Source organism: Doryrhamphus excisus, chromosome 12, assembly GCF_030265055.1.
Source record: "Doryrhamphus excisus isolate RoL2022-K1 chromosome 12, RoL_Dexc_1.0, whole genome shotgun sequence".
Classification (NCBI taxonomy): Eukaryota; Metazoa; Chordata; class Actinopteri; order Syngnathiformes; family Syngnathidae; genus Doryrhamphus; species Doryrhamphus excisus.
Window position 1 is genome coordinate 462,833 of NC_080477.1, and position 21,768 is coordinate 484,600.

General features: G+C 47.0%; 5 protein-coding genes across 8 annotated transcripts in view; 3 read left to right on the plus strand and 2 right to left on the minus strand.

Annotated features, from left to right (window-relative positions):
- Window positions 1-482: 482 nt before the first annotated feature.
- galr1b (galanin receptor 1b) lies at window positions 483-3,611 on the minus strand. Its single transcript, XM_058089540.1, has 3 exons — window positions 2,858-3,611; window positions 2,703-2,768; window positions 483-2,402 (listed from the first exon to the last, which is right to left on the minus strand). Exons 1-3 carry the CDS (start codon window positions 3,536-3,538, stop codon window positions 2,085-2,087), a joined length of 1,065 nt encoding a protein of 354 aa, XP_057945523.1. The 5' UTR covers window positions 3,539-3,611; the 3' UTR covers window positions 483-2,084.
- A 1,119-nt stretch (window positions 3,612-4,730) lies between these two features.
- LOC131139701 (chymotrypsin B-like) lies at window positions 4,731-6,104 on the plus strand. Its single transcript, XM_058089541.1, has 6 exons — window positions 4,731-4,893; window positions 4,976-5,079; window positions 5,156-5,235; window positions 5,320-5,582; window positions 5,687-5,820; window positions 5,897-6,104. Exons 1-6 carry the CDS (start codon window positions 4,842-4,844, stop codon window positions 6,056-6,058), a joined length of 795 nt encoding a protein of 264 aa, XP_057945524.1. The 5' UTR covers window positions 4,731-4,841; the 3' UTR covers window positions 6,059-6,104.
- A 1,074-nt stretch (window positions 6,105-7,178) lies between these two features.
- On the plus strand, window positions 7,179-10,164 carry LOC131139344 (chymotrypsin A-like). The gene is made up of 8 exons (XM_058088864.1): window positions 7,179-7,262; window positions 8,747-8,895; window positions 8,961-9,064; window positions 9,129-9,208; window positions 9,339-9,417; window positions 9,504-9,684; window positions 9,749-9,882; window positions 9,956-10,164. The coding sequence occupies exons 2-8, from the start codon at window positions 8,844-8,846 to the stop codon at window positions 10,115-10,117; spliced, it is 792 nt and encodes a 263-aa protein (XP_057944847.1). The 5' UTR covers window positions 7,179-7,262; window positions 8,747-8,843; the 3' UTR covers window positions 10,118-10,164.
- A 121-nt stretch (window positions 10,165-10,285) lies between these two features.
- agrp (agouti related neuropeptide) lies at window positions 10,286-12,380 on the minus strand. The gene is made up of 4 exons (XM_058088865.1): window positions 12,114-12,380; window positions 10,796-10,988; window positions 10,607-10,686; window positions 10,286-10,536 (listed from the first exon to the last, which is right to left on the minus strand). Exons 1-4 carry the CDS (start codon window positions 12,162-12,164, stop codon window positions 10,324-10,326), a joined length of 537 nt encoding a protein of 178 aa, XP_057944848.1. The 5' UTR covers window positions 12,165-12,380; the 3' UTR covers window positions 10,286-10,323.
- A 1,159-nt stretch (window positions 12,381-13,539) lies between these two features.
- The window catches only part of vps13c (vacuolar protein sorting 13 homolog C), a 34,239-nt gene continuing 26,010 nt past the window's right edge, over window positions 13,540-21,768 (plus strand). Inside the window, exons 1-17 of one of the 4 annotated variants that reach the window (XM_058088360.1) lie at window positions 13,540-13,768; window positions 15,367-15,410; window positions 17,055-17,097; window positions 17,300-17,395; window positions 17,691-17,723; window positions 18,691-18,792; window positions 19,211-19,273; window positions 19,532-19,606; window positions 19,782-19,891; window positions 20,082-20,141; window positions 20,206-20,265; window positions 20,363-20,443; window positions 20,675-20,732; window positions 20,914-21,041; window positions 21,119-21,225; window positions 21,428-21,602; window positions 21,682-21,744. In XM_058088360.1, the coding sequence (XP_057944343.1) occupies window positions 13,669-13,768; window positions 15,367-15,410; window positions 17,055-17,097; window positions 17,300-17,395; window positions 17,691-17,723; window positions 18,691-18,792; window positions 19,211-19,273; window positions 19,532-19,606; window positions 19,782-19,891; window positions 20,082-20,141; window positions 20,206-20,265; window positions 20,363-20,443; window positions 20,675-20,732; window positions 20,914-21,041; window positions 21,119-21,225; window positions 21,428-21,602; window positions 21,682-21,744 (1,398 nt within the window). In that variant the 5' untranslated portion in view covers window positions 13,540-13,668. The remainder of the gene's footprint in view (window positions 13,769-15,366; window positions 15,411-17,054; window positions 17,098-17,299; window positions 17,396-17,690; window positions 17,724-18,690; window positions 18,793-19,210; window positions 19,274-19,531; window positions 19,607-19,781; window positions 19,892-20,081; window positions 20,142-20,205; window positions 20,266-20,362; window positions 20,444-20,674; window positions 20,733-20,913; window positions 21,042-21,118; window positions 21,226-21,427; window positions 21,603-21,681; window positions 21,745-21,768) is intronic. The other 3 variants (XM_058088361.1, XM_058088362.1, XM_058088363.1) reach the window with 3 other exon arrangements.

The following is a 21,768-nucleotide window of genomic DNA, read 5'->3' on the forward strand; positions in this document are numbered from 1 at the left end:
AAGCTGCTGAATGTGTCGGTCCTGCCTCTTGGTGAGCCTGGTGAGCCTTAGCAAGTGTTTTCATGTGTTTTATGCTTACTCTAGATCCGTGAGTTATCATTATTGGCATATTTGGAGGTGTTTGAAATCATCACCTAAAATCGCTAGTGCTAATCGCTTTTCCGATGTGATTTTCAATGCAAATTAGCATCAAGCTAACGCATTTGTTTGAATGCAGGCTATTTATGTTGAATGTTATTTCTGGATGTTTACTTTTACAAGTAAATGGAACTCCTTTAGTGTCTTTATCTGTCTGTTGTGCTAGCAAGCACAACGTTAGCAGATACTTTTTGTTTGTGTTTGAGGATAAAAAACCTATTGTGCCTGGCACACAGTTATTTTGCACAAGCTCACCTTCAAACTGCAGTCCATATGTGTTAGATCCCGGAAGTAGCCAAAGTTTCTCATGAAAAAAGGTTACAAGACGTCTCAACGGTAAGTAGCTTTAGCATTTTAGCATTCTGGTGTAGTGGGAAACAGCTATTAGCAACCCGCTCTCTTTATGCAAGCACTTTTGCTCCACGACAAAATAAACAGGACACTGATAAATTATTTACTGCTTGCTGACCCATGTTGACAAAACAGTCCTGTGTGAAATGCATTTATTTTGCTGGTAGGGAATCGAACTCCAACCACTTGTGCCTGACGGTGGCGTCGTTGGGAATTGTCAACAAATGTGGCTTTGCAAGCAAGTAAACAAAGGAGCAAAGCTTAGGGGAGGGCAGAGCACTTATCCGGATTACAGTCACGCCCTTATAAGGAAGTCCGCCCCTTTGTGACATCACAAGGGGGCAGTTTTACCCCGCCTTTTGAAAGCGAGCGTTGTGAGCCATCCCAAATTTCTTTCATGGCTCACTTCCGAATGCACAAAGTTCCTTATCTGCAACTTTGGGTTAAACTGGTAAAAACTGGTTTTGAACTACATTCATAGGTCAGAAAAGCGGAAAAAGCATTTAAATAAAGTTATTTGTGAAGTTTTACAAATGTCCACAATTTGGCTCGTTGCTTTTCATTGCAGGGTGATGCTGGGTCACATAGCCCACCCGGTCAAAAATGTTTGTTTTTTTTTGCTGTGGGCCAACCAAACGTCCTGTTGTCACATGACCCTAAGTCAGGGGTGGGCAAACTTTTTGACTCGCGGGCCGCATTGATTTAATAAAATTGACGGGGGGGGGGGGCAGACTATATACTAAGTTACACGTGACAGTCCATTTGTACACGTATATTTTTACACATATTTTACACGTAAAAGTGTCATGTAGTCTGCTATATGTGCACTTTGAGATCATTTATTTGATCTAAAGTGCGTTATAAATTTATTTTTATTATTATTATTATTATTATTATTACGACCAGTCCAGGTGTACCCCGCCTCTAGCCCCAAGAAGCTGGGATAGGCTCAGCACCCCCGCGACCCTCGCGAGGAAAAGTGGTAGAAAATGTTATTATTATTATTATTATTATATTATTACGACCAGTCCAGGGTGTACCCCACCTCTTGCCCCAAGACAACTGGCATAGGCTCCAGCGCCCCCCGCGACCCTTGTGAGGATAAGCGGTAAAAAATGAATGAATTATTATTATATTATTATTATTATTATTATTATTATTATTACGACCAGTCCAGGGTGTACCCCACCTCTCGCCCCAAGACAGCTGGGATAGGCTCCAGCACCCCCGCGACCCTCGTGAGGATAAGCGGTAAAAATGAATGAATTATTATTATTAGTATTATTATTATTATTTTAATTATTATTATTATGTGCTTGTGTCCCTTTTTTCAGGAGCATTTTGTAAACATCAGACCACATCAAATAACGAAATTGATAAAACCGCTACTTGGACCATCAAAAGGTTGTCTCAAGCCATGATGCCAGGTTGTACGTTGAGTTTCAATGAAATATTTTGGAAAGAACAGGCGGGCCATATTCAAACACTTGGCGGGCCGGATGTGGCCCCCGGGCCGTAGTTTGCCCACCCCTGCCCTAAGTCATCACTCCTGGCAGAGTAAAGCATCTGTCAATCACGTACGGTCGGTCCCGCCTTCATATGTTGGTGGTGGAGTGCGTGCTGGACGGGTTGTCCGTGCGGCTGCGCGGCCCCGAGCCCCTGGAGGGCGCCGGGCCCCACAAGGGCAAGGTGAACACCTGACCGCAGGCCTTGCGGAACCTCTCCGACAGGAAGGCGTAGAGGACGGGGTTGACGCAGGAGTGCGCGTAGGACAGGCAGTGTGAGACGATGCGGAAGGCGAAGGACGCGTCGGTCAGCGGGAAGGTGCCAAACTCCGCCCACATGGTGATCACGTGATGGGGGATCCAGCAGATGGCGAAGGCGGTGATGACCAGGAGCACCGTCTGCGTGGTCTGCGGGATCAGACACACCCATGTTGGACTTTATAGCGGTCTTTATTATTCATTAGTTTTTATCACGGGGTCAAAAGTCACATGAGGGCGTGGACTCCTGCCACACTGAGTCACGTGACCTGCAGCCATCTTTGTGAGGACTATTCTTAGTCTGCTGTCTAAATATTTAGCACTGAACCCGCTGCTGTAAACTGATCTGGGATCTGCTCAGCTCCTCGTCTGCTCTCTGTCATCTTTTACGACTCCTCCTTGAAGAGTTTGACCTTCAAGGTCACGCTCGTTAGATGTTCTCAAGCGTACCTTCTGCTTGGCGTGCTCGGACCTCTTGGACATGTTCTTCATCTTTTTGTGAAGATGACATAGAACCTGAGGGGAGAAAAAACCCCAAAAAAAGCATTCAGTCAAGTTCCAAAACTAAACCATGACAACTTGTTGACGCGCATGCGCGGGCCGACCCTGACGTAACAGCAGCTGATGAGCAGCAGCGGAACCACGAAGCCCACCAGGACCATGGAGACCTTGTAGGTGTGCCTGGCTCGTCCAGACCAGCGCTCCCAGCAGAAGGTGCTGTTGGGGGCGCTCGGGTGCTCGATGAGGACCTGGTGCTGGGCCACCGGGACCGAGACCACCAGAGACACGGTCCATATGACGCCGACGCCCACCAGCGCGTTCCTGCGGGTGCGGATGCCGCGGGAGGGGTCGGAGCGAACCACGGCCACGTAGCGGTCCACGGACATGGCGACCAGCGTGAAGACGCTGACGAGGACGCTGACGGACGCGAAGAAGTGGCCGAACCTGCACACGAACCCTCCGAACACCCAGTTGGGCAGCGAGTAGATGGTGGCGTGGAAAGGCACGCACAGCAGGAGGAAGAGGAGGTCGGCCACGCTCAGGTTGCTGATGAAGATGTTGGTGGGGTTTCCGGGCGGCGACCCCCCCGAACCCGCTCCCGCGCGCGACACCCTGCACGTGACCAGTAGAACCAGCGTGTTGCCCACCAGGCCCGCCGTGAAGATCAGCCCGAACAAGACCGGGACGACCACCGCCTCCGGACCGGGACCGTCGTCTGGAGAGCCGGACCGGTTAGACGCGGACGCCTCGGCCCATCCGCGGGTGTCGTTACCCGGCTGCAGCATGTCGGAACCGGGCTCAGTCGAGAGGACCGGGGCGCGCCGAGTCCGCGGTCCTGAACGTCCACCTTCCACAGGATCCGACTCCAAGAATTGCTCGACACACTCAAAGTTCACGCTGACGTTGTCCCTCCCCGCATTTCAAAGTAAAACTAAGCGGCCCTTTCAGCGTAAAAGCTCCAATCAAACGTCAAGCATTACAATTGGAAATAAAACTATATTACACCTTATTACACCTTATGTGGTGTATTACACTGGTCAGTGTGTATTTAGCGGTGTGTTATACTGATGAGTGTACTCTATGTAGTATTCATTCATTCATTCATTTTCTACCGCTTTTCCCCACAATGCTTGTAAGGGTGCTGGAGCCTATCCCAGCTGTCTCGGGGCGAGAGGCGGGGTACACCCTGGACTGGTGTCCAGCCAATCCCAGGGCACATATAGACAAACAACCATTCACACTCACATTCATACCTATGGACAATTTGGAGTGGCTAATTAACCTAGCATGTTTTTGGAATGTGGGAGGAAACCAGTACCTGGAAAAAACCCAAATGCAAACTCCACACAGAGATGGCCGACGGTGGAATTGAACCCTGGCCTCCAAGCTGTGAGGTCTGCGTGCTAACCACTCGACCACCGTGCAGCCTGTGTTTGTTAAAAATAAAAGTTTGGATGTGTTTTGAACATTTTTGCTCCGTTTGAATTGTTGAGTACATAAATACTGTATCCGTACGTTCATGAGCATTAGCGGAGAAAACACACGTGTTGTCATTCACATGTTATCAGCGTGAGAATGGAAGCATGCTAACACTGCTGCCGACTCGTGACTTCATGATGGCTGCCATATTTACAGTGCAATAAGCATTTTTTTTTAGCATTAATCTCATTAATCGTGAATTTATTTTTATTTTTACAAGATACCAAGGACCAATAAAAAACAGTTTGTGAGCCGAAAGTGGCCCCTGAACCGCAATTTGGGCCCCTCTGTTCTACAGCGGCATGAGATGAATTACTATAAATTTATGAACCTTTAATAAATCAGTGAAATCATCTTTTTTATACACGAGAAGGATACATCAGTCACATTTTGCTGTTTTTTCCTAGGAACGTGTTTGCTAACGTGCAAGCTAACCCTAACCCAACGGCAGCAGCCAATCAGAGCGTGCGACTTGGCCGCCGCTTGGCCGTTGATAACCAGCTGGTGGCCTCATGATGGTTGATAACGGACTCGGCTCTGATTGGCCGAGGCAGGGCGAGGTTTGGGATAAAAAGAGCGAGGCGTTCACTCACCGGCATCATCGTCGTCATGGCCTTCCTCTGGATCGTCTCCTGCCTCGCCTTCGTCAGCGCCGCCTACGGTGAGAAGTTGCGAAGGTTCTGAGCTCGCTCGAAATTGGCGGCGTCGATTCTTCATTTAGTCATTCGGTTGTTTGTTGTCAGGCTGCGGCACCCCCGCCATCCCCCCCGAGGTGACCGGGTACGCCCGCATCGTCAACGGCGAGGAGGCGGTGCCCCACTCCTGGCCCTGGCAGGTGTCTCTGCAGGTGAGTCAGCTGACCTCCGGCTCTTCTTCTTCCTCGCCTTCCTTCCTCCTGCCAGTGACGCCTTTGTCTCCGTCAGCAATCCAACGGCTTCCACTTCTGCGGCGGCTCGCTCATCAACGAGAACTGGGTGGTGACGGCCGCTCACTGCAACGTCAGGTGACCCCGGGCGCCGTCGCGAGCTTTCAAAGCTTCCTCCGCGCCCGGCGTTGTGTTTTAACGTTAACCGCTAACTCGTGGCAGGACCTACCACCGCGTGATCGCCGGCGAGCACGATAAGGGCTACGGCTCCAACGAGGCCGTGCAGACGCTGAGGCCCGCCAAGGTGTTCACCCACCCCAAGTGGAACCCCCGCACCATCAACAACGACATCGCCCTCATCAAGCTGTCCACGCCCGCCCGCCTGGGCACCAACGTGTCCCCCGTCTGCCTGGCCGAGTCCACGGACTCCTTCGCCCCCAGCATGACCTGCGTGACCTCCGGCTGGGGCCTGACCCGCTACAACGGTGAGTCTGAGTGTGTGTCGGCGTCAAGCGGCGGGCGTGTCTGAGCGCGGCGGGCGTGTCTGAGCGTGGCGGGCGTGTCTGAGCGCGGCGTGCTTGTCTTGCAGCTCCCAGCACCCCCAACAAGCTGCAGCAGGCCGCCCTCCCCCTCCTGTCCAACGAGCAGTGCAAGAGGCACTGGGGCAGCAACATCTCTGACGTCATGATCTGCGCCGGTGGAGACGGAGCCACTTCCTGCATGGTGAGACCCCGCCCACCCGGCTGGCACACTCTGTCCTCTTCCCGCCACTAACCCTTGACTCCTCCCCCCCCGGCAGGGAGACTCTGGTGGCCCTCTGGTGTGCGAGAAGGACAACGCCTGGACCCTGGTCGGAATCGTGTCCTGGGGAAGCAGCCGTTGCTCCACCTCCACCCCCGCCGTCTATGCCCGTGTCACCGAGCTCCGCGCCTGGGTCGACCAGATCCTGGCCAGCAACTAAACAGGAAGACACAGTGTTTTACAACAATAAAAGCACGTGAACATCATCACCGTCTTCTTCTTCTTCATTCATTTTTTACCGCTTTTCCTCACGAGGGGTGCTGGAGCCTATCCCAGCTGTCTTGGGGCGAGAGGCGGGGTCCACCCTGGACTGGTGGCCAGCCAATCCCAGGGCACATATAGACAAACAACCATTCACACTCACATTCATACCTATGGACAATTTGGAGTGGCTAATTAACCTAGCATGTTTTTGGAATGTGGGAGGAACCCGGAGTACCCGGAGAAAACCCACGCATGCAAACTCCACACAGAGATGGCCGAGGGTGGAATCGAACCCTGGTCTCCTAACTGTGAGGTCTGCGTGCTAACCACTCGACCACTGTACAGCCCTTCTTCTTCTTCTGATGCTAAATATTGTTTCCCACGTGATGTCGTTGGGACATCAAACAAACATCTTCCTCGATGTTCTGCAGCAGTTCTCCACCCGCCTTCGTGGCCCACAGCAGCTTGAAGAACCGTTCAAGAGGCCTTTTGGGACGTTTGCCAGCCCAAGAAGAAACTGCTGTGAAATATTTACAAGACGCTTGAGATCTGCTCGGGTCTTGCAGCCCACTGAGGTTCGGTGTTGACAGTCTGGACTGCATCCATCAGGATGGGTCACAAAGAGGCGGGGTCACGTCACAAACAGAGCAGCCGGCCGTTCCCAAAGAGTTTTATATGGTGTTGTCCCCCTCCATAGATGATCAACTTATACTTCATAGAAATAGAAAAACATTATTTTTACTATTGTCTCTAATTTGTAAGATAATCCAATCACCCAATTTACACAAATATATATATTTCCCCAAAATAATAATACATTTTATTTGCAAAGCGCTTTTCAGAGTACTCAAAGATGCTTTACAGTGAAGCAAAAATATATAAACAATAGATATAAGTTAAAGATATGAGATAAAAGATGCATTAAAATACAACATCCATACATTCATTCAGAATGAATTCAATGTTTTTCATTGAATCTTCCTATAATTGTTGGTAGAAAGTAGGGCACTAATGGCTGCTCGGTGCTGTTGCACAGCGGCGCCACAGGGGGGCGCTGCGGCTTGGTTGTCGGGAAGGCCCCACTCAGCGGTGAAGAAGAAATAAATCAACTTGTGTGTTGGAGAGACGACCAACTGTTCCTGCTCTTTCATGTGTTTCAGGTTGGTGAAAAACAAGTGTTTTTAAGTACACCACGATATGTAGTATTTTTTAGTACTTTTGATGCCTCTGTGATGTATATTAGTTGTTTATGTGAGAAAAGAAAGTCTGTGTATATATGTATATATATATGTATATTTGCTAATGCTAAGAGGCCTAGCGGTGAGAACCGAAGCCTGGCCGCCTTTAGCACACATTTTAGGTGCAAGTGAATTAGACAAAAGAATGGGCGAAGGAACAAAATGGATGTATATTTCAGTGTATATTTTTCTTATATATATATATATATATATATATATATGATCTTAATATGGCTATTTCCTGTCAAGTAGCAGAACATGCTTGAATGGCTTGATGAATGTGTCTATCAATGTGAGTGTGAATGGTTGTTTGTCTATATGTGCCCTGTGATTGGCTGGCCACCAGTCCAGGGTGGACCCCGCCTCTTGCCCCAAGACAGCTGGGATAGGCTCCAGCACCCCCGCGACCCTCATAAGGATAAGAAAATGAATGAATGAATGATAACCAATATAACCTATAACCAATATTGTCCATTTATTTCCAATTCCGATATCTGCCATTTTCTGTCATGCCCCCCCCCCCACCCCCCCAAGGGACAGAAATGTTTTCGCCCACTAGAAAAAGTGCTAATATTTATTCATGTATCTGTACCGTACAGACTGAACTTGAAACTGAAACCAGGAAAAGGCAACAAAATGGAGAGCATACAAGCGCATGTGACGTTGACGTTGACATACTGTAGTACGCCCAGCACTGGATGGGGGCTCTCTTCCTGTTTCCCATAGTGCTTTGCTATACTGTTGTTGTACATGGTGACTGTATTGTGCATTATATCTTGTCTGTTGTTACTTCTACATACATATTACCTTACATATTACCTCGCTGTGGGATGTTATAGAACGGTATAAGAACGGTAGGTCGAATATTAACCTGCCCGCCATCTTAAAGAAGCTGGTGAGGTCATTATAGTCATTTTAGTAATTTATTAATTTATCAGTAATTATTTGTAAGCAAGCAAGTTCCATGTAAACTCCCTGATGTCATTACTTTATTTATTCATTTGAAAAGATGCTAACCGCTAACCGCCGTTACGGTATATATGTTCAATGTCAATAATGTGCTGGGAAAGACACACATGCGGAACATGTGACCTTCAACTACATTGATGTGTATTTTTTTCCGTCAGTGTCCTTGAACGCAGCAAACATACATGACGTGTGTGCAATGCCGGCATTTATTTGGCACCGCGACTGACTATGTTTCTCAGTGCAAAGTTACGGGATTTTCTATGGGAGGTCGAGGTCACATCAGAAAAAGGATGATATCGCCACATCTCCATGTTCTTCTCCGAGGAGAAGAACCTGGTGAAGACTAGAACATGTGAAGCCATGTAGGATGTTCTTCATCATCAGCTGCAAACTTCCCACAAGTGCAACCTGTCCAAACTCCCACCGTCCTCTGATAGCGTGTCCTGACTCCGCCTCCGTCGCTGCCCATCCAATCAGGCGGCTGCTTGGCCGTATAAAAGCTGCCGGGTGAGACGGACCAGGCATGATCGAGCCATGGCCTTCCTGTGGATCCTCTCCTGCCTCGCCTTCGCCGGCGCCGCCTACGGTGAGACGTTTATTGTTAGCATGCTAGCATCTGAGACCACATTGTCACATGGATGATGTCATCAGGTTGCGGCAACCCCGCCATCCCTCCCGTCATCACCGGATACTCTCGTATCGTCAACGGTGAGGAGGCGGTGCCTCACTCCTGGCCCTGGCAGGTGTCCCTGCAGGTACACACACACACACACACATACACACACAGGAAGTGATGTCACAGCGCCCGCTCTGTTGCAGGACTACACTGGCTTCCACTTCTGTGGCGGCTCCCTCATCAACGAGAACTGGGTTGTGACGGCCGCTCACTGCAACGTCAGGTGACCTCCTCCTCGTTTCTTGTCCACCTCCTAAAAGTCACCAGCCAGCACGTGTCACATGATGCCATGTCACATGTCACATGATGACATGGTGAAAGTGACATCATCTTGTTGTCATCACCGTACTTAGGACCTCCCACCGCGTGGTCGTTGGCGAGCACGACCGCTCCTCCACGGCTGAGGACATCCAGGTCTTGAGAGTCGGCAAGGTGAGACTTTTTATTCATGGGGGGGGGGGGGGCTGAAGCCCCGCCTTCGCTACCTCTTTGTCACCAACGACGCGACCTCCCGCCAGGTGTTCAAGCACCCCCGCTACAACGGCTTCACCATCAACAACGACATCCTGCTCATCAAGCTGGCCACGCCCGCCCAGATGAACATGCGCGTGTCCCCCGTGTGCGTGGCCGAGGCGGGCGACAACTTCCCCGGCGGAATGAAGTGTGTGACCACCGGCTGGGGTCTGACCCGCCACAACGGTGAGGGCGCGCCGCCGCACCGGCCATCGAGGGGGCACGTGCTAACCTCAACGTTGTGTTTCAGCCCCCGACACCCCCGCCCTCCTGCAGCAGGCCTCCCTGCCCCTGCTGACCAACGACCAGTGCCGCCGTTACTGGGGCAACAAGATCAGCAACCTGATGATCTGCGCCGGCGCCTCCGGAGCTTCCTCCTGCATGGTGGGCGGCGCCCTCGTCTGATTGGTCCACTCTGGTTTACTTTCTTCGGTAACGATTTTGTCGTCTTTCCCAGGGCGACTCTGGCGGCCCCCTGGTCTGCGAGAAGGCCGGCGCCTGGACTCTGGTGGGTATCGTGTCCTGGGGAAGTGGAACTTGCACGCCCACCATGCCTGGCGTGTACGCCCGTGTCACCGAGCTCCGTGCCTGGATGGACCAGACCATCGCCTCTAACTGAGCGCTTTCATTTTCACTCTGATGTTCAATAAAAGAAAGAACACCAAATGTTGTCGTATGTCGTTGATGTCGTAGGCGTGTTGTCGTGATGACGTATGAACATAAGAACCTCAAACACACCAAACACCATCAGAGACCCAGAAGACACCAAGTTGATATTTGAGACGTTTATTCCCCGGCGTGGACAGGAAAAGGAATGCTGGCGTGTTAGGTGCGTCTGGGCGGGCAAGCGTGGCCCACGCGGCGGCAATAGCAGATGGCGTTGAAGAAGCGGCAGTAGCAGGTGTCACAGGGGTCACAGCAGGGAAGTGGGTAGCCCAGACACGACTGCTGGTGAGGGATGCAACGGCGAGGCGAGCGCATGGCGCGTCCTTGCTGCTGCAAGGCCGCCGCCGCCGCCACTGCTGCCACCGCCGAGTCCTGCGGGGGAGAAGACACTGACACTGTCACATTCGGTCGGGTCCTGCGGTTCTCGCCGTGTCGGTCCCACCTCGTCATAGGAGCCCGACTCCATCAGGAAGTGATCCTCCACTGAATCGACATGCAGGAGGGCGGGGGCGTGGCCTCGTTCTGCCCATGGAAACGCACAGACGATATCAATGATGATAACGATGATGATAACGATGATGATAACGATGATGATCCCATGGTTGTTAAAGCACATGCAAGCATCCCTGACCTGTTTGGGACAGGTAGGAGGACTCGGCGTGGCTCGGGGCCGCCAGGTCGTTGTCCGCCTGGAGGTTTTGGTGGTTCTGGTGGACCAGTGCCGACGAGAGCGTCAGCAGACTGAGGGTCCAGCAGCAGAGCAGCAGAGATCCTGACATCCTGGCGTCGCTAGACCGGTGCCTCTCAAACGTTTTTCTTTCCAGCTTTTGGAATATATAGAATATGAGTAATAATAAGAAAGAAATAATTATGAAAAAAAGCCTTATGGACAACAATTCTAAATTAAATTAAATTAAATTAAATTAAATTAAATTAAATTAAATTAAATTAAATTAAATTAAATTAAATTAAATTAAATTAAATTAAATTAAATTAAAACTTAAAAGTGTTGTTTTGGGGGTTCTTTTTTTGGGCGGGAATTCTAATATTTCTAATATAGTATAGTTAGTATATAGAGTATTGATATTGTTAGAATGTAATTTCCTCTTATTATAACACTGATTGTATTTGTTGTCTGTCGTTTAACATACAGTCGATGGTTTTTACTGTTTTTGCTCATTTTTATCAGTTTCCTTCTTTTTTCTCGACATAAGTTACAGTATCTATGCATTGTTACATGTTATTTATTTATATATATATATCAATAATATTAAATCATAATTGATTTTATTTGATTTATTGTAATTTTTATTTTTTAATGTAAGTTTTTCTTTATTTCTTTATTTATTCCTTATATACTTATTTATAGATATATATCATTAATATGAAATCATAATTGATTTTATTTGATTTATTGTAATTTTATTTTTTTTCATGTAAGTTGTTCAGGATGTCCCAATCAAATAAACCATACAATAGCATAACATACTCAAAATAATACAAATTAATTATACAATAAATACCATAAAAATGAGGTACTGCAAATATATTTGTAAAGAGGTATTTTTAGTTCCCCAATGTATATATGCTGGAAAATATTTTTTACTCTCAAATACCACAAGAGGTACTCGAAGCAGTGCACTAGACTACGCTACCCACAATCCTCTGGGCCTGAAGGCAGGAAGCAGGCAACTGTCAGTCATAACCTGGGACGTCCAAGTGTCACAATTGATCTTGTTTGATGAACAAAGACTAAAAGTCTTCATGTATCTCCAGCATCAGCCAAAGTCAACATCTAGGACTCCATTTCAAATCAAATACTTGCTTTCTGTACTCATTATTCCCGCAGGCGGCACAAAGAATAAAAATATATGAAGAAATGACACATTTCATCAACAGGAAGCGCGAACGTGACATAAGATACGGAGCTTAAGCGAGAGGAGACTCACCTGCGTTCGCGACTCTTCGCCTTCTCTCTCGCTCCAGGGCATGACAGCCATTTAAAGTTCATGAAAGGAGGTCACGTGACCAGCCCGGGGAAGCGGGGGCAGGGTCATCATCATCATTACCATCTCTGCAACATCGCTGTGACCTTAAATTGATTGGCACGTTGATGATGTCATCTCATTTTTCATACTAATAGGCCAATGTATTTTTTTGTTTTCATTCCCCCTATACATGTTACCATGGTAACCGGCTGGTTTGCCTCATACTAAAAGGTCAAATGGAAACACTCGGGGTCACTTGGTACGCAGACCAATCTAGTGAGATGAGTACAAAGGTGGAGAACATTTTGCTTTTTTTTATATCAGGTAGTGTACCTAATATTTTGGTCAGTGAATTGGTAGCTTCAAGCTCTTCATGCACATCGCCGTGCTAATCATTAGTAAAGCTACTTTATGTTCTTCCTCCTGATGCAACATGGCGTCACGTGTTCTTTTCTATGAAGCCATCTTCTCCTAATTGTGTTCTCCGTGGAGAACATTAGCTCCATACTTCTTCTATTAGCCGCAATCAGCTTGCTCATTAAGCTGGCAAACATGGCGTCCGTTCTCTCGGCACGCTCGTGACATCACAGCTACACTCAGAACAAATCAAATCAGCGCCGCGCTCCACGCTCCGAGGTTAAAGTCCAATCGGCAGGAAACGTTTTAACAAGATCGTAATGAGGCTGAACAACAACAGCGCTCCAGAACTTCCTGTTTTGTGTCGCATGGACATCAACACCCGAGCCGGCTAGCTAGTGCTACGTCATGGCCTTTAAAGGTCTCATTATTTTGAGTCACCTCGTAGGGTCAGAGGTCACGGTCAGTCCAGCCCCAGCATCATGTTGGAGCTTCTATGCTCGTACGTGCACATTGTTCATGGACATGAACGCTTCCTCAACAATAAGCAACAATAAGACTTGCTGACGCTGTTTTCCTGTAAATAGTGTTGGCCGATACTGCAGATTTTGGTTGCAATCTGATACCATATTAGTTCATACTAATACCAATACTTAGATAGATTTTTAAAAATCATCATCTTATTTTAACGTTCTGATTTTTAACTGAATAAAACACAGAAAAAATGTTTCAGGAAAACATTTTTTAGATATTAGGTACTGATAGGTCCTGTCCTTGGTATGGCGTCGTGACCTTCTAACATCTTCCACAATCCACTGGAAGTGAAATAAAAACACACATTTGAACCAGAGACACGACACTGAGATGTTCAAATGAGGCAAATATCACAAACAGGATTAAACATGTTCCTGTCAAATCAGATCAAATGACTCTCCGTAATCTCATTTATAAACAAACACGCCCTTCGAAAGGAGTCAGCTGACTGATCGATGCGCTCCGCCTTTGGTCATTCCCGATAGCGCACAGACATCGCTAATCGACCCAGTCAGCGTTCGATCCCCGAGTGATCGATATGGACGCAGCTGTCATCTCCTAATGCGGAAGTCGGGTGAAAAGTGACGCTGTCCGACGCGGAGAGTCCAACTCCGAGGCGTCAGTCATGGTGTTCGAGTCGTTGGTCAGCGACCTCCTCAACAGGTTCATCGGAGACTACGTGGAGAACCTGGACAAGTCCCAGCTCAAGATCGGGATCTGGGGAGGTGAGCTGCGCAGCTAGCTATGTAGCTAGCTAGCTAGCCGCTCGAGAGCCAGACTTGGTTCACTTGTGTCGCTCGTTAACAGTCGCTTCCCTTTCTACAAAAATATATTTTGGGGCGTGAATTGTAGAACATGTACCCTCACACAACAAAGTTTTATCTCAATTTCGGCATTAACGTTATCGTTAAAATATAGCTTACTTCGATGCAACTCTTCTACTTGTCGAAGTAGAAGTACACATTGCAAGCTGTCTCTATTGAGCCGATTGCTGTGTGCAACCTTTGGAAATCTTTCTTTTTATTCTGCGACTTTATAAGCCATGCCGAATTGTAAGACAGTGTCTAGATGGATGTATTATATCATCTGTATTTTCATTTCATATCAACTTCCCGCCTTTGTGCTACGTCATCCAAGAAATAAACAAGCAAGTAAAAGATAAAGATCTTTAACAGTCAGTCAGCAGGGTTTACTATAAACCTTGCTAACTTTTTCCCACGATGCTTTACTGTGCCGTATGGACACACACTACACTAAGCCGTGTGCACACATTATTAGCAAAACATTACAAAAATGCTGTCATCACGTGGCTTGTGATGCTCACGTGAGCGTTTCAAGTGTAACTTTTGGATGTGTCAGTCAGTGTTAGCATCTGTGAGCATGCATCATTTGCAATATTGCAGAGAAAGTGGTGCTACTGACTAATTTGGTGATTTCTTTGCGCAACCCAACGCTAACAAACCTGTATGTCAGGATGACATCACGGTGACACACATGAAGCCACCCTGCAGCCCTGGGAGGAACAGGAAGTAGCCGACGCTAGATTGTTGCGGTCATGATCCACTTTTTCTTAGCAGCAGCAAAGTCGGTTGGCAGAATAACAAGAAAGGCTGCTTAACATTACCTGCTACCGATCAATCAGGATAATGTTAAATATTTATTTATGTTCTGTGTGCGTTGTGTGAACAAATAGACCGCAGACACACGCATAATAAAGATGATTATAGGATTCCCTCGGCAGAATCTGTCAATAGTATCCTCATATTTAAAGAACCACTGAGTCGCCAATCCTTGAAGGGAATAGGAAACAGTTTTGTTGCTTTTCATCATTTATCCGTTCCTAAAGGTCAGACAAATAAGGAAAAGTACAAAAACTGAGCACATTTCCCCCTTCAGAAACAATGAAAATCAAATTAACACCTTCCGACATCCAATAATATTTCCAGAATACACATTTTATAGAGAATTCTAAGAGTATTGCATGCAGAAATCTCCAATGGATAAATAAACATTTAACATCATCTTGATTGATTGATAGCAGGTAACTGTGTTACGGCCACGGAAGGGATGGGAGGCTATTCCAGCTGATTGGGGAGAAAGGCGTGTCACAGCCTGAATTTAACTCCTGTCAATCACAGCACTGACATGTAGAGACTCATTCGATATCGATGGAACTATTTTAAAGTGGTAAACAGGGAAATGTGAGATCCTAGTTTGCTCACTCGGGACAGATATTTAATTTTTCTATTCCCATTTTGTATCACCTGCATGAGTGTTGTTGCCAAAGAAATATAAACCTTTCTTTATTTTGTGTCGTCTTTAGGAAACGTTGTGCTGGAGAACCTCAGAGTGAAGGAAAATGCTCTGGTAAGGCCTCTTGCTGTACAGGATCGAGTGGTGGTGGCAGGGTTATGGTACTGGCACACGTATGCTATGGACAGCATCATTGACTGCACCGAGATACCAAGACCAGATCCTGAGGCCCATAATTGTGCCGTTCGTCCACAAGCAGCTCGCTAATGCACGATCTCGTGTCACAAAGATCACCCACAATAGTCACCAATTTAGCATGTCAGGGATGCTAAACACCATCAGAAATGGTGGTCACAGCAGATACGGACTGGTTTCTGGACCCCTGCTCCCATTTTGGGGTGGCCTCATATTGTGTCCGACCTTAGACACCCCCGTGCAATAATTCTGCTGTCTTGATATGCCACACCTGTGAGGTGGATGAATTATGAATGCTCACTCACACGCAAACTAATAGAGCAAAAACATTCATTCATTCATTTTCTACCGCTTATCCTCACAAGGGTTGGGGGGGTGCTGGAGCCTATCCCAGGACTGGACTGGTGGCCAGCCATTCCCACTCACATTCATACCTATGGACAATTTGGAGTGGCTAATTAACCTAGCATGTTTTTGGAATGTGGGAGGAAACCGGAGTACCCGGAGAAAACCCACGCATGCACGGGGAGAACATGCAAACTCCACACAGAGATGGCCGAGGGTGGAATCGAACTCGGGTCTCCTAACTGTGAGGTCTGCACACTACCCACTCACCGGGAGCTGGGAGCAAAAACAATTTAGACCAGGGGTGCTCACACTTTTTCAGCATGCGAGCTACTTTTAAAATGACCGAGTCAAAATGATCTACCCACTACAAAAATGCAAAACATCTATTTATTTTCAAATGTATTGAGGATTATTTGTACGTACAATGTATGTTGATGTACCGTACATAACCAAATGAGCCAATATTGCAAAACACACATAATTAACTATTAACATTTTTTGTAATTACCTGAGTTTTACTTTACCAGCCAGGGATGCATAGTCCGGACAGTAGCTGCTGATAGCCAGCCTCAAGCACACTTCCAAATGTTTATCAGTCATGGATAATATCCGTATCATAATATCCGTATAATATTCCATATCCGTATGGAAGTGATATGTTTTTTGCCTTTTTACTTGGTCCAGCTCCTTCACTCATTTTAGTGACCATAAACTTTAGCAAGGGCTTAAAATCTCGCAATTCGCCGACTAGCTTAGCACTTTGCATCGTTGTTTACGCATGAGCGGTGACCTAAAGGTCAAAATTCAGTTGTCATCTGACTGGTTGTCCTGTATGTCAATCAAGTAACGGGGATGGATGATAGGCTGACATCGTAAGTTCTGCTGCACTTAGAGACGTTGTTTGATTTGATTGGTCGCCCGAAGGGCAACATTCAGTTGTCATCTGAATGGCTGCCCTGTATATCAATCAAGTGTCGGCATTGATGCTGGGATGATATTTTTTTAATGTCACGCCGCGATCGACCAGCGATCGACCAGTACCACCTCCGCGATCGACCGGTAGATCGCGATCGACTTAATGAGCACCCCTGATTTAGACCAATTTGACTTACTCACTGCCGCCCCCTGAGGAAGCAAGTGGTATTACACGTGAGTCATGGTGTTGACACAACGTGCTGCTGAAGGTAAAAGGTGGATCTTGTGTTTGCTTTTCAGAGTGAATTTGACGTCCCGTTCAAGGTGAAGGCTGGACAGATCGGTGAGTGGCTGTCAGGCAAAGCAGGATGTCTCCTCATGGCGTGGTCATCTCTGTGTCCAGAGTGCACGTGATGAATGTTCTGACGTGTGCGTTGAGCCAACAAGAAGACTATCTTGTGTGGACTCTCTGTGTGCACGTTACTACTACTGATGGCTCATTGGATGCTCATTGCATCTTGTCCTCGGTGACCTCCATGTTTTAGGTAAACTGACGCTGAAGATCCCCTGGAAGAACCTCTACAATGATGCGGTGGTGGCCACGCTGGATGGACTCTACCTGCTCGTTGTTCCCGGAGCCAGTAAGTAACGTCCTGTGTCCACATCCGCCAATCAAGTGTCAGCTGCCATTGGCCCTGATGCATGCCACCAGGACTGGAAAATAAGCCAGACTCCATGTTGAGCTTGTGGGTGATGTGGCAAGACATTCCAAAAAGAAGGAAGTGGCCGTGCCCTCAGGCTGTTAAATGGCGTTTCCAGTATTTTGTGGCTCTGCCCCAGCCTTCTCCTTCTCAAACTAGCACACAGAGCTCTTAGGTGCTGGCATGGAGGAGTGTGTGTTCTCACATTCTATACGTGTGTGTGTGTGTGTTCCAGCTGGATCTCAGCTGATTACTTGTCCCTTTAACGGTAAGACTGTGCTTCACCAATGAGGTTGAGGTCGCGCCAATCGCCGTTCTTCTATCAGGCTGCACGACTGCCATCAAATGTCGATTTCCGTTTTTACAGTGAGCTGGTTGTCAGTGACAAGATGGCGCCGTGCGGGCCATATAGCGCTTGGTATGGTCTAGGTCAGGGGTGGGCAAACTACGGCCCGGGGGCCACATCCGGCCCGCCAAGTGTTTGAATACGGCCCGCCCAATCTTTCCAAAGTATTTCATTTAAACTCAACATACAACCTGGCATCATGGCCTGAGCCAACCTTTTGATGGTTTTATCAATTTCGTTTTTTGACATGGTCTGTTGTTTACAAAGTGCTCCTGAAAAAAGGGACACAAGCACATAATAATAATAATAATGATAATAATAATAATAATAATAATAATAATTATTATTATTATTATTAATTATTATTAATAATAATAATAATTATTATTAGATTATTACAATTATTATTAGAACTATTATGATTATTATAATTATTATATTAATGCTAATTATTATATTAATTATATATACTATTATTGTTATATTTGCATATTTTACATAATAATAATATAATTATTATTATTTTAATTTTATTGTAATTATTATAATATTTTATTATTTTTAAAATATTTAAATATAAAATAATAAATAATAATAGCAGATTGCATGACAATTTTACAGATACAATAATACCAGGTGGACTGTTACGTGTAAAATATATAGTCTGCCCCCCCCCCCCCCCCCCCCCCCGTAAATTTTGTCATATCAATGCGGCCCGCGAGTCAAAAAGTTTGCCCACCCCTGGTCTAGGTGGTCTTAGATGCAGGCTAGTCTGGGCTTGGGTTTGTGGGGAATTCTGGTTTCTGCTCACGCGCTAATGTGTCCAGCTGTGTGGACACCCGAGACAACTACCCACTAGCTGAAGACTTGACCTGTTTCTACTTGACAGCCATCAAGTACGATGCCGCCAAGGAGGAACGTTACCAGCAGGAGGCCAAACAGCGAGAGCTTCAGCGTATCGAGGACGCGCTACAGATGGCAGCCCGGCGAGGTGAGACGCTCTGACCTCAAACCCGTGGGCGACGCCGTTTCCACCCGCGCAGTCGTGTGATTTTTCCTTCTAACAAAATCACAACCAATGACATATTCCCAGCAAGGGCTCAACATGTGGCAGTAGAACCCCGAAGTGGGACACTCAATTCTGAAACTGACCAAAATGTGTTGAATAATGGCCACAGTTTCACCAGGGACCAGATACTTCCACGACTTCCTCTTAAATCCAATGTAGAAAAACTGGATCAAATCAGGCTACTCCAGAGATGATTGTCTTGGACCTCAGAGGTTCTACTGCATGTCATGTGACCCGCGGTTCCAAAAATGATGCTTGCTATGAGGGTTCTAGCCCAGTGACTGACGGATGAACGTAACAATGTTGTGTTGTGTTGTGTTCACGCTGCGTCGGCTGTCAGCGTCGCACAGTGGCGAGCTGCTCTTCAGCCTGGAGAGCGTTGTTTATAAGGAGCCCGTGGATGGTAAAACACACATGCATGTTCTTGTGATAGACACGTTAGCATGCGGCAGCTAAATATTAAACATTCATATTGAAGGTTTTTTAAAATCTGCATTTTAAAAGACACATTCATGTATCACATTAATATTGAAAGGGTACTTCCAAGTTCCTCAAACTCTACTCAGTGACTTGTTCTTCTACTCACACTTCCTCCTGCCTCCCTCAGCCTTTCCGCCTTTTCTCTTATTGACTGCTTTCTCTTTCTTTAACGCTGCCAAAGTCCCCAAAGGACGTAAAAAATGTAAAAAGCACAAAAAAGCTTTGAAGAAGCTGAAACACCACGAGAACAAATCAGGTGAGTTGAAAGACTTCTACTGTCAGTCAAAGATGAAGATGATGTTCACCTCCAGTGTGAAGAGTCAACCTCATGTTTTTGGAGCGTCTTTCCCACCTGAAACATGTTTTACTGAATCCAGCTCTTGCGTAGTCCTGGTTTAGTTCTTGAAAATGTCCCGTTTTGTCGCCTCCAGAGAAGCCTCGGGAGGAGAAGAAGGACACGTTCATGGAGAAGATGGCTACACAGGTGATCAAGAACCTGCAGGTCAAGATCAGCAGCATTCACCTGCGCTACGAGGATGATGTAAGTTCTGCCTTTAAAACCGGGCTCGGTCCAGATTAGATCCAGATTTTTGAAGTTGGGATTTAGTTTCTGGTGCTGACCTTGGTAGAAAGTTGAGATTCAGTTTTGGATGAGTGGACCGAGTGGACCTGTGTGGTCATGACACTTGAGGAGGTGGGCTGTCTGACCTGGCGATGTTTGGGAATTTCAGGTGTCTGACCCACAGCGCCCCCTGTCCATGGGAGTCACCCTGTCAGAACTCAGCCTGCAGGTAAGACGTGCTTGTGTGTGAGGACTTCTTCTCATCCTGCTCTCATGTCTTTGTCTTTCTCCAGACCACGGATGAAAACTGGAAGTCATGTATCCTCAATGAAGCGGCAAAGATCATCTACAAGGTGACCTTGCTCTGACCTTCCTCCTGCTGTACTAAGAGGTCCCGCTTCGTTATTGTTATCGTGATAATCCATTTCGTGTTCTCGCATTACCCGTTAGCTTGGCCGTCTGGAGTGTCTGTGTGCTTACTGGAACGTCAACAGTCAGATCTTCTACAGAGGATCATGGCAGGACATTGTGGTGAGTTTTATTTCATATCTGATGACAACAGGGACAAACTTAGAACATTAACAAATTGAATATTTAATATTTTTGTAGTTCCAGAAAATAAAACATAATTTCTGACTTTCTAAATATGTGTTATACCATGATTAGAGCCCTGTAGACATGAAATAACATCCCTATAGTCACGTTTACACTCTTCTTACTATATGTCCGACAGATATATGTGCTTGTATGTGTGGTTTGCAGGATCAGTTGAAGTCCGGGATCAGCACCAAGGACCAGGAGCTGCCTGACTATGACTACAGTGAGTCTACTGTCTACTTCCTCCCTGGAACCATAAACGTTTCAATGAAGCTTTTAGTGCCGATGACACGGTTGTTCAGCCAACGAGAGGGCCACATCGATGCAACGTGTCGGCCGATGCTCCTCTACATCTTTTGGCTCATCTGATTGGCTGATGAGTGGCTTTGTTTGTATTTTTTCAGTATTTCAACCCATCTTTGCATCAGCTAAAATGTGCATCAACCCGAACGCCGAGCAGGAACTGCAATCTCCGAAAGCCAAGCTGCACTTGGAGGTCCAGAACATTGCGATAGAGATGACCAGACCGCAGGTAAAATGGCAGCCTGACCGCCGAGGTCACGTAACTACTGGGATGAAGTCCAACTGGGCGTGTCCTGTCATACGCAGTACGTCACCATGGTAGAACAGCTGGAGTCCATTGACCGCATGGCGAAGAACGCGCCCTACAGGAAGTTCAGGCCTGATGCTCCCGTCCACACCAACGCTCAACACTGGTGAGTGACACACCAGTGACAGGAACATCACATGACATGACATAGGAGGGGGCATTAGGGGTATTTGCAGCGTGTTTACAGCAGATGGTGTAAAGCTACTGGAGATAGGCTTTCAAATCCACTGGAATTTGGTCGTTATAACACATTAGTGGGAAAAACGTTGGCTCCAATCGAAATTTTCATATTCTCGCTTTTCCACTAGGTGGCAGTATGCCTGCAACAGTATCCTGGAGGTCCACGTCCGCCGCTCCAGCCGCATGTGGTCCTGGTCCAACATCAGACAGCACCGGGAGAACGTGAGGGCCTACAAGTCGGCCTACAAGACCAAAGTCCTGAGCCAGAACAAGCTCAACCCCGACACCGAGCGACACATTCAGGTCCTCATAGTCTTAGACCCCCCCCCAGCCCACATTTTCTGTGGATCAAACCGATTTGAGTTCTTTGTCTTTCTGCCAGGACCTGGAGAAAGTTCTGGACGTGTTCAGCATCACGTTAGCTCGCCAGCAAGCTCAGATGGAGGTAACGCTCCAGTGATGATGGATG

Bases quoted from the DNA above. Each gene is read 5' to 3' on its own strand.
- agrp (XM_058088865.1), bottom strand. From the start codon at position 12,164: ATGGCTGTCATGCCCTGGAGCGAGAGAGAAGGCGAAGAGTCGCGAACG. The intron at 10,989-12,113 runs GTGAGTCTCCTC...ATATTCCAAAAG, and splicing joins GCGAAGAGTCGCGAACGCAG to CTGGAAAGAAAAACGTTTGA. The intron at 10,687-10,795 runs GTCAGGGATGCT...TTCCATGGGCAG, and splicing joins CTCCTACCTGTCCCAAACAG to AACGAGGCCACGCCCCCGCC.
- galr1b (XM_058089540.1), bottom strand. From the start codon at position 3,538: ATGCTGCAGCCGGGTAACGACACCCGCGGATGGGCCGAGGCGTCCGCG. The intron at 2,769-2,857 runs GTCGGCCCGCGC...TTCTCCCCTCAG, and splicing joins TCAGCTGCTGTTACGTCAGG to GTTCTATGTCATCTTCACAA. The intron at 2,403-2,702 runs GTACGCTTGAGA...CTGATCCCGCAG, and splicing joins CCGAGCACGCCAAGCAGAAG to ACCACGCAGACGGTGCTCCT.
- LOC131139344 (XM_058088864.1), top strand. From the start codon at position 8,844: ATGGCCTTCCTGTGGATCCTCTCCTGCCTCGCCTTCGCCGGCGCCGCC. The intron at 8,896-8,960 runs GTGAGACGTTTA...TGATGTCATCAG, and splicing joins CTTCGCCGGCGCCGCCTACG to GTTGCGGCAACCCCGCCATC. The intron at 9,418-9,503 runs GTGAGACTTTTT...ACCTCCCGCCAG, and splicing joins AGGTCTTGAGAGTCGGCAAG to GTGTTCAAGCACCCCCGCTA.
- LOC131139701 (XM_058089541.1), top strand. From the start codon at position 4,842: ATGGCCTTCCTCTGGATCGTCTCCTGCCTCGCCTTCGTCAGCGCCGCC. The intron at 5,080-5,155 runs GTGAGTCAGCTG...TGTCTCCGTCAG, and splicing joins CCTGGCAGGTGTCTCTGCAG to CAATCCAACGGCTTCCACTT. The intron at 5,236-5,319 runs GTGACCCCGGGC...AACTCGTGGCAG, and splicing joins GCCGCTCACTGCAACGTCAG to GACCTACCACCGCGTGATCG.